The sequence below is a fragment of the Lagenorhynchus albirostris genome, chromosome X (genome assembly GCF_949774975.1).
Source record: "Lagenorhynchus albirostris chromosome X, mLagAlb1.1, whole genome shotgun sequence".
Classification (NCBI taxonomy): Eukaryota; Metazoa; Chordata; class Mammalia; order Artiodactyla; family Delphinidae; genus Lagenorhynchus; species Lagenorhynchus albirostris.
The window spans coordinates 78,785,945-78,804,961 of record NC_083116.1 but is presented as its reverse complement, the minus strand read 5'-3'; the positions used below and the strand labels follow the sequence as shown (position 1 = coordinate 78,804,961).

Here is a 19,017-nt window from a genome sequence, read left to right as displayed (position 1 = left end):
GTGCAATCTTGATAAACATATTACATTCAACCTATGAAAAAACAGGGATCCAAAGGCAGTACTTGAGTTTATACCAAGAACAAATCTTGATATAAACACATTTTCAAGCATTAAAAAAAATAAAGTATTTCCAAAAGAAAAATGAGGATAAACCCCTACTGTGAGTTCTGTTTCATAGAAAGACAAACTAAGAAACACTGGATTCAGCACCAGAAAAAAATCATGAGTCTGACATCCAGACAGCTGATGCTGAAGATGATGAGCCCATCAGTCTGCTTATTTAACAGTCATCCATTAAATTTTGCAAACTTTTGGAGTCTTTCCTACCCCTTACATCAGCCTATTACATCCAACTTATCTTCTGATGGATAAGAAACTATGTTGAGTGTGAAATGTAAAGTATATAGACTGTAAATGCCTGGTTTAGTAGAAAGAAGTAAAATTGAAAAACAGAGCTGTTTTCGTAGTCCTCTTTCTTGTAGAAAACCAGTTGGCTTAGAGTTATTTTTGATATATTCACTATCTCCCACTTGTGCAAAGTAAAATCCAATCACTTGTTCTCTTACCATGAGTCCCTTGAATGTCCTACAAAATAGATCTAGGAAGATGCTGGCCACAGAGCAGACCTGTGCTGTGTGGTCCCACCCATCAAAACAATGGACTAAGACATTGGTCTTTTCTACCTTCACTGCCTGTGAAGACAAGAGGCAAAAAGTAGCATAGACAATTTTTCATAGCATGCCGGGTTAATAAATAGGGTTACCACCCCTACAGCAGAGAACTTGGTCTTACTGGGCTACATGAATTTCTTCTCAAAATATTAACACCCTGTATGGGAATGACAAAGAAAATAAAGGGGAGCCGTGAAGGAGAGCGCAGCCACAGGGGTGCGGAGGGCAAAGTGGTGAGATTCCCGCACAGAGGATCAGGGCCGACTGGCACTCACCAGTCCGAGAGGCTAGTCTGCTCACCCACCGGGGTGGGCGGGGCTGGGAGTTGAGCTCCGGTTTCAGTCAGAGCTCCTGGAGAGGACTGGGGTTGGTGGCCTTGAACACAGCCTGCAGGGGGTTAGTGCGCCACAGCAAGCTGGGAGGGAGTCCGGGAAAAAGTCTGGACCTGCCAAAGAGGCAAGAGACTTTTTCTTCACTCTTTGTTTCCTGGTGCACGAGGAGAGGGGATTAAGACGATTGCTTAAAGGACCTCCAGAGATGGGCACGAGCCGCGGCTAAAAGCGAGGACAACAGAGACGGGCATGAGACGCTAAGGCAGCTGCTGCTGCCACCAAGAAGCCTGTGTGCAAGCACAGGTCACTATCCACACCACCCTTCCGGGGACCCTGTGCAGCCCACCACTGTCAGGGTCTCCGGATCCAGGGACAACTACACCGGGAGAATGCACGGCGTGCCACAAGCTGGTGAAACGTCATGCCAGCCTCTGCCACCGCAGGCCCACCCCACACTCTGTGCCCCTCCCTCCTCCCGGCCTGAGTGAGCCAGAGCCCCTGAATCAGCGGCTCCTTTAACCTCGTCCTGTCTGAGCGAAGAACAGACGCCTTCTGGCGACGTACACGCGGGGCCAAATCCAAAGCTGAGCCCCTGGGAGCTGTGAGAATAAAGAAGAGAAAGGGAAATCTCTCCCAGCAGCCTCAGAAGCAGTGGATTAAAGCTCCACAGTCAACTTGATGTACCCTGCATCACTGGAACATATGAATAGACAATGAATCATCCCAAATTAAGGAGGTAGACTTTGAGAGCAAGATTTATGATTTTTCCCCCTTATCCTCTTTTTGTGAGTGTGTATGTGTATGCTTCTGTGTGAGATGTTGTCTGTATAGCTTTGCTTCCACCATTTGTTCTAGGGTTCTATCCATCCGTTGTTTTTTTTTTAATTTCATTTTCTTTTCTTTTTATTTCTCTTAATAATTATATTTTTTATTTTAATAACTTTATTATATTTTATCTTTATTTATTTTACTTTATCTTCTTTCTTTCATTTTTCCTTCCTTCCTTCCTTACTCCCTCCCTTCTTTCTTTCTTTCTTTCTACTTCTACTAATTCTTTCTTTCTACATTTTCTCCCTTTTATTCTGAGCTGTGTGGATGAAAGGCTCTTGGTGCTGCAGCCAGGAGTCAGTGCTGTGCCTCTGAGGTGGGAGAGCCAACTTCAGGACCCTGGTCCACAAGAGACATCCCAGCTCCACATAATATCAAATGGCAAAAACACCAGCACCCAGCTTCACTCAACAACCAGCAAGCTACAGTGCTGGACATCCTATGCCAAACAACTAGGAAGACAGGAACACAAACCCACCCATTAGCAGAGAGGCTGCCGAAAATCATAATAAGTCCACAGTCACCCGAAAACACACCACCAGATGTCGACCGGCCCACCAGAAAGACAAGATCCAAACTCATCCACCAGAACATAGGCACTAGTCCCTTCCACCAGGAAGCCTAAACAACCCACTGAACCAAACTTAGCCACTGGGGACAGACACCAACAACAACGGACACTACAAACATGCAGCCTGCAAAAAGGAGACACCAAACCAGCTTTATAACAACTGGTAAAGGAACTTTTCTAGGCAAGAAACACAAGAGATGGAAAAGACCTAAAATAACGAACCCAAAACAATTTAAAAAATGGGAATAGGAACATACATATCGATAATTACCTTAAATGTAAATGGACTAAATGCTCTCACCAAAAGACACAGATTGTCTGAATGGATACAAAAAGAAGGCCCATATATTTGCTGTCCACTTCAGACCTAGAAACACATACAGACTGAAAGTAAGGGGATGGAAAAAGACATTCCATGCAAATGGAAGCCAAAAGAAAGCTGGAGTAGCAATTCTCATATCAGACAAAATAGACTTTAAAATAAAGACTATTAGAAGAGACAAAGAAGGACACTACATAATGATCAAGGGATCGATCAAAGCAAAAGATATAACAATTGTAAATATTTATGCACCCAACATAGGAGCACCTCGATACATAAGGCAAATACTAACAGCCATAAGCAGGGAATTCGACAGTAACACACTCAGAGTGGAGGACTTTAACACCCCACTTTCACCAATGGACAGATCATCCAAAATGAAAATAAGTAAGGAAACACAAGCTTTAAATGATAGACTAAACAAGATGGACTTAATTGATATTTGTAGGACACTCCATCCAAAAACAACAGAAAACACATTTTTCTCAAGTGCTCATGGAACATTCTCCAGGATAGATCATACCTTGGGTCACAAATCAAGCCTTGGTAAATTTAAGAAAACTGAAATTGTATCAAGTATCTTTTCCGACCACAATGCTATGAGAGTAGATATCAATAACAGGAAAAGATCTGTAAAAAATACAAACACATGGAGGCTAAACAATACACTACTTAATAATGAAGTGATCACTGAAGAAATCAAAGAGGAAATAAAAAAAAAAACTTAGAAACACATGACAATGGAGACACGATGACCCAAAACCTATGGGATGCAGGAAAAGCAGTTCTAAGAGGGAAGTTTATGGTAATACAATCCTACCTTAAGAAAGAGGAAACAACCGAATCTTGCAGCTAAAGCAATTAGAGAAAGAGGAACAAAAAAACCCATAAGATAGCAGAAGGAAAGAAATCATAAATAAGATCAGAAATAAATGAAAAAGAAATGAAGGAAACGATAGCAAAGATCAATAAAACTAAAAGCTGGTTCTTTGAGAAGATAAACAAAATAGATAAATCATTAGCCAGACTCATCAAGAAAAAAAGGGAGAAGACTCAAATCATTAAAATTAGAAATGAAAAAGGAGACGTAACAACTGACATTGCAGAAATACAAAAGATCATGAGAGATTACTACAAGCAACTCTATGCCAATAAAATGGACAACCTGGAAGAAATGGACAATTTCTTAGAAATGCACAACCTGCCAAGACTGAATCAGGAAGAAATAGAAAATACGAACAGAGCAGTCACAAGCACTGAAATTGAAATTGTGATTAAAAATCTTCCAACAAACAAAAGCCCACAACCTGACGGCTTCACAGGAAAATTCTATCAAATATTTAGAGAAGAGCTAACACCTAATCCTTCTCTAACTTTCCAAAATATAGCAGAAGGAGGAGCACTCCCAAACTCATTCTATGAGGCCACCATAACCCTGATACCAAAACCAGACAAGGATGTCACAAAGAAAGAAAACTACAGGCCAGTAACACTGATGAACATACATGCAAAAATCCTCAACAAAATACTAGCAAACAGGATCCAACAGCACATTAAAAGGATCATACACCATGATCAGGTCGGGTTGATTCCAGGAATACAAGGATTCTTCAATATACGCAAATCTATCAATGTGATAAACCATATTAACAAATTGAAGGAGAAAAACCATATGATCATCTCAATAGATGCAGAGAAAGCTTTTGACAAAATTCAACACCCATTTATGATAAAAACCCTGCAGAAAGTAGGCATAGAGGGAACTTTCCTCAACATAATAAAGACCATATATGACAACCCCACAGCCAACAACATCCTCAATGGTGAAAAACTGAAAGCATTTCCACTAAGATCATGAACAAGACAAGGTTGCCCATTCTCACCACTCTTATTCAACATAGTTTTGGAAATTTTAGCCACAGCAATCAGAGAAGAAAAGGAAATAAAATGAATCCAAATTGGAAAAGAAGAAGTAAAGCTGTCACTGTTTGCAGGTGACATGATACTATACATAGAGAATCCTAAAGATGCTACCAGAAAAATACTAGAGCTAATCAATGAATCTGGTAATGTTGCAGGATACAAAATTAATACACAGAAATCTCTGGCATTCCTATACACTCATGATGAAAAATCTGAAAGTGAAATCAAGAAAACACTCCCATTTACCATTGCAACAAAAAGAATAAAATATCTAGGAATAAACCTACCTAAGGAGACAAAAGACCTGTATGCAGAAAATTATAAGACACTGATGAAAGAAATTAAAGATGATACAAATAGATGGAGAGATATACCATGTTTTTGGGTTGGAAGAATCAACATTGTGAAAATGACTCTACTACCCATAGCAATCTATAGATTCAATGCAATCGCTATCAAACTACCACTGGCATTTTTCACAGCACTAGAACAAAAAATTTCACAATTTGTATGGAAACACAAAAGATCCTGAATAGCCAAAGCAATCTTGAGAACGAAAAACAGAGCTGGAGGAATCAGACTCTGTGACTTCAGACTATACTACCAAGCTACAGTAATCAAAACAGTATTGTACTGGCACAAAAACAGAAAGATAGGTCAATGGAACGGGATAGAAAGACAAGAGACAAAGCCACACACATATGGTCACCTTATCTTTGATAAAGGAGGCAGGAATGTACAGTGGAGAAAGGAAAGCCTCTTTAGTAAGTGGTGCTGGGAAAAATGGACAGCTATATGTAAAAGTATGGGATGAGATCACTCCCTAACACCATACACAAAAATAAGCTCAAAGTGGATTAAAGACCTAAATGTAAGGCCAGAAACTATCAAACTCTTAGAGGAAAACACAGGCAGAACACTCTATGACATAAATCACAACAAGATCCTTTCTGACCCACCTCCTAGATTAATGGAAATAAAAACAAAAATAAACAAATGGGACCTAATGAAACTTCAAAGCTTTTGCACAGCAAAGGGGACCATAAACAAGACCAAAAGACAACCCTCAGAATGGGAGAAAATATTTGCCAATGAAGCAACTGACAAAGGATTAATATCCAAAATTTACAAGCAGCTCATGCAGCTCAATAACAAAAAAACAAACAACCCAATCCAAAAATGGGCAGAAGACCTAAATAGACATTTCTCCAAAGAAGATATACAGACTGCCAACAAACACATGAAAGAATGCTCAACATCGTTAATCATTAGAGAAATGCAAATCAAAACTACAATGAGATATCATCTCACACCAGTCAGAATGGCCATCATCAAAAAATCTAGAAACAATAAATGCTGGAGAGGGTGTGGAGAAAAGGGAACACTCTTGCACTGCTGGTGGGAATGTGAATTGGTTCAGCCACTATGGAGAGCAGTATGGAGGTTCCTTAAAAAACTACAAATAGAACTACCATATGACCCAGCAATCCCACTACTTGGCATATACCCTGAGAAAACCAAAATTCAAAAAGAGTCATGTACCAAAATGTTCATTGCAGCTCTATTTACAATAGCCCAGACATGGAAACAACCTAAGAGCCCATCATCGGATGAATGGATAAGGAAGATGTGGCACATATATACAGTGGAATATTACTCCGCCACAAAAAGAAACGAAATTGAGCTATTTGTAATGAGGTGGATAGACCTAGAGTCTGTCATACAGAGTGAAGTAAGTCAGAAAGAGAAAGACAAATACCGTATGCTAACATATATATATGGAATTTAAGAAAAAAATGTCATGAAGAACCTAGGGGTAAGACAGGAGTAAAGACACAGACCTATTGGAGAACGGACTTGAGGATATGGGGAGGGGGAAGGGTGAGCTGTGACAAAACGAGAGAGAGGCATGGACATATATACACTACCAAACCTAAGGTAGATAGCTAGTGGGAAGCAGCCGCATAGCACAGGGATATCAGCTCGGTGCTTTGTGACCACCTGGAGGGGTGGGATATGGAGGGTGGGAGGGAGGGAGACGTGTAGTGGAATAACTGAGGACATGGAAAGGAGACGTGGCCCATGAGCACCCCCCCCCCAGCAAACTGGGGGCTGGCGAATAAGCCAGAACTGGAAACAGTCCTGATTGCTTTGAGCCCCCGCCCCCCCGGCAAAACGGGGGCATGCAAATAAGCCAGAACTGCAAACAGTCCTGGATGCTTTGAGTCGCCCCCCCCTCCCCGGCAAACCGTGGGCTTGCGAATAAGCATTGAGTGCTTTGGGCACTGATCCATGAGATGTCCTCAGTATAATCAGAATGGTGGGAACACAAGGAAATGTCCTTGTGCTACTTCAGTATAATCAGAATAATGGAAACACAAGGCAATATCCTTGTGCTGCTTTTGCGCTCAAGGACGAAGCACGGCATGTTTTCAAGAAAGCCCATTGTTGCTTGTATAATCAATAAAAGCATATGTTGCTGCTTTGGCATTTCTGGAATGTTAAGAAAACAAGTCTTAAAATGTAAACATAGATAATGCTTAAATAAAAGCTACCACAGCAGGACAGACAGCGCTGTTTTGCCTGAGCGAGAGGCAGCCCTCTACTGCTGTGTTTCGGCACAGTTCATCTCGTGTGATGAGCTTGCTTTCGGAAACCCTGTCATAAGAAAAACTGCAACATTTGGCGCCCGAACAGGGACCTGAAAGTAAGTAATCGCGTGATCGCGGGACCGAAGGGGAATTTGGTACGCTCAAGAGTAAGTGAAACCTTCGGGAGCAGTAGAGTAACTGTAATGGGGAATTCCCATTCAGTAGAATTTCAATACATTAGACTCCTGAAACAGTTATTACGGATTTCAGGAGTGAAAGTGAAACCAGAATCTTTTGATGAATTGTTTGCACTGGTTCGTAAACATTGTTACTGGTTTCAACCTACTGGTCATAACCAGTTGAATTTAAAAGTTTGGAAACAGGTTATGCGAACCTTAAGAAGAGCTCATCAGCGTGGAGACCCTATATCTGTCCGTGTTTGGTCTCTTTGTAATTTAATTTCCCTTGCCCTGGAACCATTACAATCTGAAACTGAAAGTGAAAATGGGGTGCGCCCTCAGCGTCCGAATTCTTCTCCCGATCATTCTGCTGCTTTTTGTACTCTGTTTCGTGAATCTCCTATAGAGGACCTTCCTCCGCCTCCTCTTCCCCTTGTGTCTGAGACATGAGAGGATTTTTCAGGTTTCAGTGATGAAGGGGCTTTTTCTGATGATGATAAAGATCGGGAGCAGGCTAGAAAACAAAATGAGATGCCACTTTCTCAACAGAATGAGATTTCTGATATACTTTCAAAGTTAAAAAATTTGATGGTTAAATTGGAAGAAAATAAAAACAATGTTACCACTCCTTTATATCAAGAGCCATGTCCTACTATTCCTTCGGCTCCTCCTTTAGAATTAGCAGCTTATCCTGTTGGAGCCTCTCGTCAGTTTCACTTTCCTCTAAAACCTGAATCTAATAGACTATTGTTGGAAGAAGAGATGAATAAGGAAGAAAAGCAATAATCTGAATCATTTTTTGCTTTCCCTATTGTTAGACAAGCTATGCCTGCTAATGATCAATTTCCGAATGGATATGTAAATGTTGTGTATAACCATCATGATATAAAAATTTTAAAAATGCTAAAAGAAGCCATTAATGCATATGGGATGCATTCTAATTATGTTCAAGGTCTTTTGTCTAGGTATGCTTCTGAAAACATATTAATTCCTCAGGATTGGGAGGCACTTGCCAAGACTGTTCTTGAACCTGGACAATATATGCAGTTTAAGACTTGATGGGAAGAAGAAGGCGCCTCCATTGACCTGGTGGCAAGTGAAAAAGTTTACAGACACTACCAAAAATCTTATCATTTCACAGGGTAAACCCCTCAATAGCACCAGTCTTTTTGAGGCCATGCTGGCAGTGTTGTCTGCACAGGTAATAAGCATATCAGCCAATGAGAAAAATTGTACTAACCATACTTATTGGACATATATTCCTAACCCTCCTCTTAATATGGGGGTTACCTGGTGGGATGCCCCAATTCTTGTATAGGTAAATGAGTCTGGATGGTTGCCTGGTCCTTTTGATGATAGAGGCCCTTTGAAGCCGGAAGAAGAAGGAAGGATAATAGAGAATTACACGGTGGGTGTTAGTGGACCTCCTATTTGTACGGGAAAGGGAGATCATTGCCTTAAAATGAATTATCAGGCATGGTTAAGTGTTGTCAAAAATGAAAGCAGATATCATGGGTTATATCTTTTGAGTGCTTATAGTTTTAAAAGTTCTAATTCCACTCTTAATGAGAATGTTTCCGCACCTTACTTGCCTCCATGCCAGGTGCCTCTTCTGGATCAATTATCGGATTGGGTCCATTGGACTCGATGCCGAGGGGAAATGGCTCGGGTTCTTGTTAATACTTCTTGGGGAAGTGTCACTGATTGGAGCCCTTTTGGCTCCACCTGAGGAAAAAGGGGTCTGAAGAATTTACACTGGCATAGAGAGGACAACACTATTTATAGCAATACTATTAATGATACCATAGTATGGCATGCAGGAGGGTTTTCTCCTCCTGGTCCTCATTTAAATGGATATCCCATCAAAAAGGACTTGTGGAAGCTTATGGCAGCTTTGGAAAAGATTAATGCTTGGGTAGGACATACGGTTAACAAATCTGGAAATCATAGTTTGACTTTTCATAAAAATGTTACTCGGTATACTCGTAGTTGTGTAAAATTACCTTATATATTGTTAAAGGGACCAGCTGAATGGAATAAGACTCTAGGTATTATAATATGTAAAAATTGCTCTCTGTATACCTGTATTAACTCTAGTATATCTTTTAACATATCTACTAAAAGTTTGTATATCTTACAAGTTCGGACAGGTTTTTGGCTTCCTGTCAATCTTGGAAGGGAATGGCAAGAATCTCTTCCTATGGCTGTTTTGCAATATTTAACTGATGCATTAAAAACAAGTAAAAGATTTGTAGGAATGTTGATTACAGCTGTCATGGGTATTATAGCCATAACAGCTACTGCTGCAGTAGCTGGAGTTGCTTTAGAACAATCTATTCAGACCGTTGATTATATAACTGATTGGCATAAAAATTCTGAAATGCTTTGGTCCTCTCAACAACAAATTGATTCGGAAATACATTCGGAAATAGCAGACTTACAACAAGCTGTGGTTATGTTGGGGGACCAACTTGTAAATTTACAAAGACAAATGAAGCTACGTTGTGACTGGAATCAAAGTGCCTTTTGTGTCACTTCGGTTCTATATAATCAGTCTGCATTCCCCTGGGCAAAAATAAAAAAGCATTTATTACATCACAAAAATTTGACAGAAGAAATTGTGAATTTACAAGGGAAAATTCAACAAACTTTTCAGAAGAAATTACGACTTAATTCACAAGAAATATGGTCTGGAATTATTCAAGGATTTAATAATTTAAATCCCATGTCTAAATTACATGCTTTATTTGGTTCTACTGCAGGATTGCTAATGCTCATTATAATAATAATCATATGTTTAATTGTAGTCCGACGACGAGTGAAAGCTACCCGCCATGCAACCCCGCAACAAGCTGCTGTGTTCTCCTTGATGCTGCACAAGCTGGAAAACAAAAAGGGAGAAATGTAGTGGAATAACTGAGGACATGGAAAGGAGACGTGACCCATGAGCCCCACCCACCCAGCAAACTGGGGGCTGGCGAATAAGCCAGAACTGGAAACAGTCCTGATTGCTTTGAGCCCCCTCGGCAAACTGGGGGCATTCAAATAAGCCAGAACTGCAAACAGTCCTGGATGCTTTGAGCCTCCCCCCCACCCCCGGCAAACCGGGGGCCTGCGAATAAGCATTGAGTGTTTTGGGCACTGATCCATGAGATGTCCTCAGTATAATCAGAATGGTGGGAACACAAGGAAATGTCCTTGTGCTACTTCAGTATAATCAGAATAATGGAAACACAAGGCAATGTCCTTGTGCTGCTTTTGGGCTCAAGGACGAAGCACGGCATGTTTTCAAGAAAGCCCATTGTTGCTTGTATAATCAATAAAAGCATATGTTGCTGCTTTGGCATTTCTGGAATGTTAAGAAAACAAGTCTTAAAATGTAAACATAGATAATGCTTAAATAAAAGCTACCACAGCAGGACAGACTGTGCTGTATTGTCTGAGCGAGCAGCAGCCATCTACTGCTGTGTTTCGGCATAATTCATCTCGTGTGATGAGCCTGCTTTCGGAAACCCTGTCATAAGAAAAACTACAATACACGCAAGAGGGAATTGATATGGGAACATATGTATATGTATAACTGATTCACTTTGTCATAAAGCAGAAACTAACACACCATTGTAAAGCAATTATACCCCAATAAAGATGTTAAAATAATCCTCAACAAAATACTATCAAACAGAATCCAACAGCACATCAACTGGATCATACACCATGATCAAGTGGGGTTTATTTCAGGAATGCAAGGATTCTTCAATAGAAGCAAATCACTCAACGTGATACACCATATTAAAAAATTGAAGGAAGAAAAACTTATGATCATCTTAATAGATGCAGAGAAAGCTTTCAACAAAATTCAACACCCATTTGTGATAAAAACCCTGCAGAGCGAGCCGCGGCTAAAAGCACGGACCCCAGGGACGGGCGGGAGACGCTAAGGCTGCTGCTGCCGCCAAGAAGGGGCCTATGTGCGAGCACAGGTCACTATCCACACCCCTCTTCCATGGAGCCTGTGCAGCCCGCCACTGCAAGGTTCCCAGGATCCAGAGACAAATTCCCCGGGAGAACACACGGCGGGCCTCAGGCTGGTGCAACGTCACGCTGGCCTCTGCTACCGCAGGCCCGCCCCGCACGCAGTGCCCCTCTCTCCCCCCCCGCCCCCGCCACCTGACTGCGCCAGAGTCCCCGAATCAGCGGCTCCTTTAACCCCGTCCTGTCTGAGCAAAAAACAGATGCCCTCCAGCGACCTACACGCAGAGGCAGGGCCAAATCCAAAGCTGAGCCCCTGTGAGCTGTGAGAACAAAGAAGAGAAAGGGAAATCTCTCCCAGCAGCCTCAGAAACAGCGGATTAAAGCTCCACAATCAACTTGATGTACCCTGCATATGTGGAATACATGAATAGACAACGAGTCATCCCAAATTGAGGAGCCGTGAGGATAAAAGGTTCTTGGTGCTGCAGCCAGGAGTCAGGGCTCTGCCTCTGAGGTAGGAGAGCCAACTTCAGGACACTGGCCAACAAGAGACCTCCCAGCTACACATAATATCAAATGGCGAAAATCTCCCAGAGACCTCCATCATAACACCAGCACCCAGCTTCACTCAACGACCAGCAAGCTACAGTGCTGGACAACCTATGCCAAACAACCAGCAAAACAGGAACACAACCCCACCCATTAGCAGAGAGGCTGCCGAAAATCATATTAAGGCCACAAACACCCCAAAACACACAGCCAGACGTGAACCTGCCCACTAGAGACACAAGATCCAGCCTCATCCACCACAACACAGGCACTAGTCCCCTCCACCAGGAAGCCTACACAACCCACTGAACCAACCGTAGCCACTGGAGACAGACATCAAAAATAGCGGGAACTACGAACCTGCAGGCTGCAAAAAGGAGACCCCAAACACAATAAGATAAGCAAATTGAGAAGACACAAAAACACACAGCAGATAAAGGAGCAGATAAAAATGCACCAGACCTAACAAATGAAGAGGAAATAGGCAGTCTACCTGCAAAAGAATTCAGAATAATGATAGTAAGGATGATCCAAAATCTTGGAAATAGAATGGACAAAATGCAAGAAACAGTTAACAAGGACCTACAAGAAATAAAGATGAAACAAGCAACGATGAACAACACAATAAATTAAATTAAAAGTACTCTAGATGGGATCAATAGCAGAATAACTGAGGCAGAAGAACGGATAAGTGACCTGGAAGATAAAATAGTGGAAATAACTGCTGCAGAGCAGAATAAAGAAAAAAGAATGAAAAGAACTGAGGACAGTCTCAGAGACCTCAGGGACAACATTAAACGCACCAACATTCGAATTATAGGGGTTCCAGAAGAAGAAGAGAAAAAGAAAGGGACTGAGAAAATATTTGAAGAGATTATAGTTGAAAACTTCCCTAATATGGGAAAGGAAATAGTTAATCAAGTCCAGGAAGCACAGAGAGTCCCATACAGGATAAATCCAAGGAGAAATACGCCAAGACACATATTAATCAAACTGTCAAAAATTAAATACAAAGAAAGCATATTAAAAGCAGCAAGGGAAAAGCAACAATTAACACACAAGGGAATCCCATAAGGTTAACAGCTGATCTCTCAGCAGAAACCCTACAAGCCAGAAGGGAGTGGCAGGACATACTGAAAGTGATGAAGGAGAAAAACCTGCAACCAAGACTACTCTACCCAGCAAGGATCTTATTCAGATTTGATGGAGAAATTAAAACCTTTACAGAAAAGCAAAAGCTGAAAGAGTTCAGCACCACCAAACCAGCTTTACAACAAATGCTAAAGGAACTTCTCTAGACAAGAAACACAAGAGAAGGGAAAGACCTATAATAATGAACACAAAACAATTTAGAAAATGGGAATAGGAACATACATATCGATAATTATCTTAAATGTAAATGGACTAAATGCTCCCAACAAAAGACACAGATTGGCTGAATGGATACAAAAACAAGACCCTTATATATGCTGTCTACAAGAGACCCACTTCAGACCTAGAGACACATACAGACTGAAGGTAAGGGGATGGAAAAAGATATTCCATGCAAACGGAAACCAAAAGAAAGCTGGAGTAGCAATTCTCATATCAGACAAAATAGACTTTAAAATAAGGACTATTAGAAGAGACAAAGAAGGACACTACATAATGATCAAGGGATCGATCCAAGAAGAAGATATAACAATTGTAAATATTTATGCACCCAACATAGGAGCACCTTAATACATACGGCAAATACTAACAGCCATAAAAGGGGAAATCGACAGTAACACACTCAGAGTGGAGGACTTTAACACCCCACTTTCACCCATGGACAGAGCAACCAAAATGAAAATAAAAAAGGAAACACAAGCTTTAAATGATACATTAAACAAGATGGACTTAATTGATATTTATAGGACATTCCATCCAAAAACAACAGAATACACATTTTTCTCAAGTGCTCATGGAACATTCTCCAGGATAGATCATATTTGGGTCACAAATCAAGCCTCGGTAAATTGAAGAAAATTGAAATTGTATCAAGTATCTTTTCAGACCACAACGCCATGAGACTAGATATCAATTACAGGAAAAGATCTGTAAAAAACATAAACACTTGTAGGCTAAACAATACACTACTTAATAATGAAGTGATCACTGAAGAAATCAAAGAGGAAATAAAAAAATACCTAGAAACACATGACAATGGAGACACAATGACCCAAAACCTATGGGATGCAGCAAAGCAGTTCTAAGGGGGAAGTTTATAGCAATACAAGCCCACCTTAAGAAGCAGGAAACATCTCGAAAAAACAACCTAAACTTGCACCTCAAGCAATTAGAGAAAGAAGAACAAAAAAACCCAAAGGTAGCAGAAGGAAAGAAATCATAAAAGTCAGATCAGAAATAAATGAAAAACAAATGAAGGAAACAATAGCAAAGGTCAATAAAACTAAAAGCTGGTTCTTTGAGAAGATAAACAAAATAGATAAACCACTAGCCAGACTCATCAAGAAAAAAAGGGAGAAGACTCAAATCAATAGAATTAGAAATGAAAAAGGAGAAGTAACAACTGACACTGCAGAAATACAAAAGATCATGAGAGATTACTACAAGCAACTCTATGCCAATAAAATGGACAATCTGGAAGAAATGGACAAATTCTTAGAAATGCACAATCTGCCAAGACTGAATCAGGAAGAAATAGAAAATATGAGTAGGCCACTCACAAGCACTGAAATTGAAACTGTGATTAAAAATCTTCCAACAAACAAAAGCCCAGGACCAGATGGCTTCACAGGCGAATTCTATCAAACATTTAGAGAAGAGGTAACACCTATCCTTCTCAAACTCTTCCAAAATATAGCAGAGGGAGGAACACTCCCAAATTCCTTCTACAAGGCCACCATCACCTTGATACCAAAACCAGACAAGGATGTCACAAAGAAAGAAAACTACAGGCCAATATTACTGATGAACATAGATGCAAAAATCCTCAACAAAATACAAGCAAACAGAATCCAACAGCACATTAAAAGTATCATATAACATGATCAAGTGGGGTTTATTCCAGGAATGCAAGGATTCTTCAATATACGCAAATCTATCAATATGGTAAACCATATTAACAAACTGAAGGAGAAAAACCATATGATCATCTCAATAGATGCAGAGAAAGCTTTTGACAAAATTCAACACCAAATTTATGATAAAAACCATGCAGAAAGTAGGCATAGAGGGAACTTTCCTTAACATAATAACGGCCATATATGACAAGCCCACAGCCAACATCATCCTCAATGGTGAAAAACTGAAAGCATTTCCACTAAGAACAGAAATAAGACAAGGTTGCCCACTCTCACCTCTGTAATTCAACATAGTTTTGGAAGTTTTAGCCACAGCAACCAGAGACGAAAAGGAAATAAAAGTAATCCAAGTCGGAAAAGAAGAAGTAAAGCTGTCACTGTTTTCAGATGACATGATACTATACATAGAGAATCCTAAAGATGCTACCAGAAAACTACTAGAGCTAATCAATGATTTTGGTAAAGTAGCAGGATACAAAATTAATGCACAGAAATCTCTGGCATTCCTATACAGTAAGGATGAAAAATCTGAAAGTGAAATCAAGAAAACACTCCCATTTACCATTGCAACAAAAATAATAATATATCTAGGAATAAAACTACCTAAGGAGACAAAACACTGGTATGCAGAAAATTATAAGACACTGATGAAAGAAATTAAAGATGATCCAAATAGATGGAGAGATATACCATGTTTTTGGATTGGATGAATCAACATTGTGAAAATGACTCTACTACCCAAAGCAATCTATAGATTCAATGCAATCGCTATCAAACTACCACTGGCATTTTTCACAGAACTAGAACAAAAAATTTCGCAATTTGTATGGAAACACAAAAGACCCCAAATAGACAAAGCAATCTTGAGAACGAAAAACGGAGCTGGAGGAATCAGGCTCCCTGACTTCAGTCTATACTACAAAGCTATAGTAATCAAGATAGTATGGTACTGGCACAAAAACAGAAGATAGATCAATGGAACGGGATAGAAAGCCCAGAGATAAACCCACGCACATATGGACACCTTATCTTTGATAAAGGAGGCAGGAATGTACAGTGGAGAAAGGAAAGCCTCTTCAATAAGTGGTGCTGGGAAAAATGGACAGATACATGTAAAAGTATGAGATTAGATCACTCCCTCACATCATACACAAAAATTAGCTCAAAATGGATTAAAGACCTAAATGTAAGACTAGAAACTGTCAAACTCTTAGAGGAAAACATAGGCAGAACACTCTATGACATAAATCACAGCAAGATCCTTTCTGACCCACCTCCTAGAGTAATGGAAATAAAAACAAAAATAAACAAATGGGACCTAATGAAACTTCAAAGCTTTTGCACAGCAAAGGGGACCATAAACAAGACCAGAAGACAGCGCTTAGAATGGGAGAAAATATTTGCCAATGAAGCAACTGACAAAGGATTAATATCCAAAATTTACAAGCAGCTCATGCAGCTCAATAACAAAAAAACAAACAACCCAATCCAAAAATGGGCAGAAGACCTAAATAGACATTTCTCCAAAGAAGATATACAGACTGCCAACAAACACATGAAAGAATGCTCAACATCATTAATCATTAGAGAAATGCAAATCAAAACTACAATGAGATATCATCTCACACCAGTCAGAATGGCCATCATCAAAAAATCTAGAAACAATAAATGCTGGAGAGGGTGTGGAGAAAAGGGAACACTCTTGCACTGCTGGTGGGAATGTGAATTGGTTCAGCCACTATGGAGAGCAGTATGGAGGTTCCTTAAAAAACTACAAATAGAACTACCATATGACCCAGCAATCCCACTACTGGGCATATACCCTGAGAAAACCAAAATTCAAAAAGAGTCATGTACCAAAATGTTCATTGCAGCTCTATTTACAATAGCCCAGACATGGAAACAACCTAAGTGTCCATCATCGGATGAATGGATAAAGAAGATGTGGCACATATATACAATGGAATATTACTCAGCCATAAAAAGAGACGAAATTGAGCTATTTGTAATGAGGTGGATAGACTTAGAGTCTGTCATACAGAGTGAAGTAAGTCAGAAAGAGAGAGACAAATACCGTATGCTAACACATATATATGGAATTTAAGAAAAAAAAGTCATGAAAAACCTAGGGGTGAAACAGGAATAAAGACACAGACTTACTAGAGAATGGACTTGAGGCTATGGAGAGGGGGAAGGGTAAAGGGTGACAAAGCGATAAAGAGGCATGGACATATATACACTACCAAACTTAAGGTAGATAGCTACTGGGAAGCAGCCGCATAGCACAGGGATATCAGCTTGGTGCTTTGTGACCGCCTGGAGGGGTGGGATAGGGAGGGTGGGAGGGAGGGAGACGCAAGCGGGAAGAGATATGGGAACATATGTGTATAGATAACTGATTCATTTTGTTGTGAAGCTGAAACTAACATACCATTGTAAAGCAATTATACTCCAATAAAGATGTTTAAAAAATAAAAATAAATTTAAAAAAATAAAAAAAAATAATAAAAAAAAAGAAGCAAAATTGAGCTATTTGTATTGAGGTGGATAGACCTAGAGTCTGTCATACAGAGTGAAGTAAGTCAGAGAGAGAAAGACAAATACCGTATGCTAACACATATATATAGAATTTAAGAAAAAAATATCATGAAGAACCTAGGGGTAAGACAGGAATAAAGACACAGACCTACTAGAGAATAAACTTGAGGATATGGGGAGGGGGAAGTGTAAGCTGTGACAAAGCGAGAGAGAGGCATGGACACATATACACTACCAAATGTAGGGTAGATAGCTAGTGGGAAGCAGCCGCATAGCAGAGGGAGATCAGCTCGGTGCTTTGTGACAGCTTGGAGGGGTGGGATAGGGAGGGTGGGAGGGAGGGAGAGAGACGCTAGAGTTAAGAGATATGGGAACATATATATGTGTATAACTGATTCACTTTGTTATAAAGCAGAAACTAACACACCATTGTAAAGCAATTATACTCCAATAAAGATATAAGAAGAAGAATAATAAGAATCTGCCTTCTAATGCAGGGGACGTGGGTTTGATCCATCGTCGGGGAACGAAGATACCACATGGCATGCGGCACCTAAGCCTGTGTACCACAGCTACTGATCCCGCCCACTCTGGAGCCCGTGCACCACAACTAGAGAGTAGCCCACACGCTGCAACTACAGAAGCCCGTGTGCCTCAACAAGAGACCACATGCAGCAATGAAAGATCCTGCATGCAGCACCAAAGATCCTGCGTGCCAAAACTAAGACCCGACATGGCCAAATAAATAAAATATTTAAAAAAAAAGAAAATAAAGGAGTGTAACAGAAGGTGAGCTTACCTAATAAGGAAAAGAAAATCAAAGTCAACACATGATACAGGGTAAAAAGAAAAACTGAAGGAGGTCTACATTCATAAAACTTCTGAAAAAGACATGGATCAATTCTCAGAGAGAGAAGTGGGCAAGAGGAAGAATTCATGCTCAAAAACAGACAGGACTGTTCTGCATTCCAGTCCCAGACCTGACAATAATTTCCTCTGGAAGCTTTATCCATTTAGCCTTACTAATATAAATCCTTCCAACTTAAGATGGAGAGGTTTTCCTGTCTTAGGTCAGTTTCTGTACAATCAGAACTATGTAAAAATATGGGCATTTACTCAACCTGTGCAATTTTGGCAATGGTAGATATTGAGCATTCACTTATTCATTCTAACACTTCATTATGTATACCTCTGTGCCAGGTATGTGCTAAGTATTAGAGATACAAAGATGAGACTCAGTTTCTGACTTCAAAGAGCAAACTAGTCAGGGTGACCAAAGGTAAATAAATAAATACACTGCAGTGCAAAAACTGCTGTTATAGGGTAATGTGTAGTAACTATATCCTTTTGCAGGAGCCAGGGAAGCTTGAGCCTTGAAGAAAATGTAGGATTTTCTCAGGTGAGGAAGGAGAAGGAAATTTATTCACTCATTCATTCATCTACTCACCTAGCCAATAATTACTGAGTGACTAT

General features: G+C 40.2%; 1 protein-coding gene and 1 long non-coding RNA gene across 3 annotated transcripts in view; one reads left to right on the top strand and one right to left on the bottom strand.

The window, feature by feature from the left end:
• The window catches only part of MTMR8 (myotubularin related protein 8), a 229,078-nt gene that overhangs the window by 108,471 nt on the left and 101,590 nt on the right, over positions 1 to 19,017 (bottom strand). Inside the window, exon 9 of the mRNA XM_060137340.1 lies at positions 567 to 692. Within this exon, the coding sequence (XP_059993323.1) occupies positions 567 to 692 (126 nt within the window). The remainder of the gene's footprint in view (positions 1 to 566; positions 693 to 19,017) is intronic.
• Positions 6,940 to 10,853, top strand: LOC132513409 (uncharacterized). Of its 2 annotated transcripts, none has more exons than XR_009538463.1 (3): positions 6,940 to 7,354; positions 8,383 to 8,618; positions 10,225 to 10,853. It is a non-coding gene; the product is annotated as an uncharacterized LOC132513409 (long non-coding RNA). The 2 variants fall into 2 exon arrangements; XR_009538462.1 differs by having other exon boundaries at positions 8,370 to 8,618.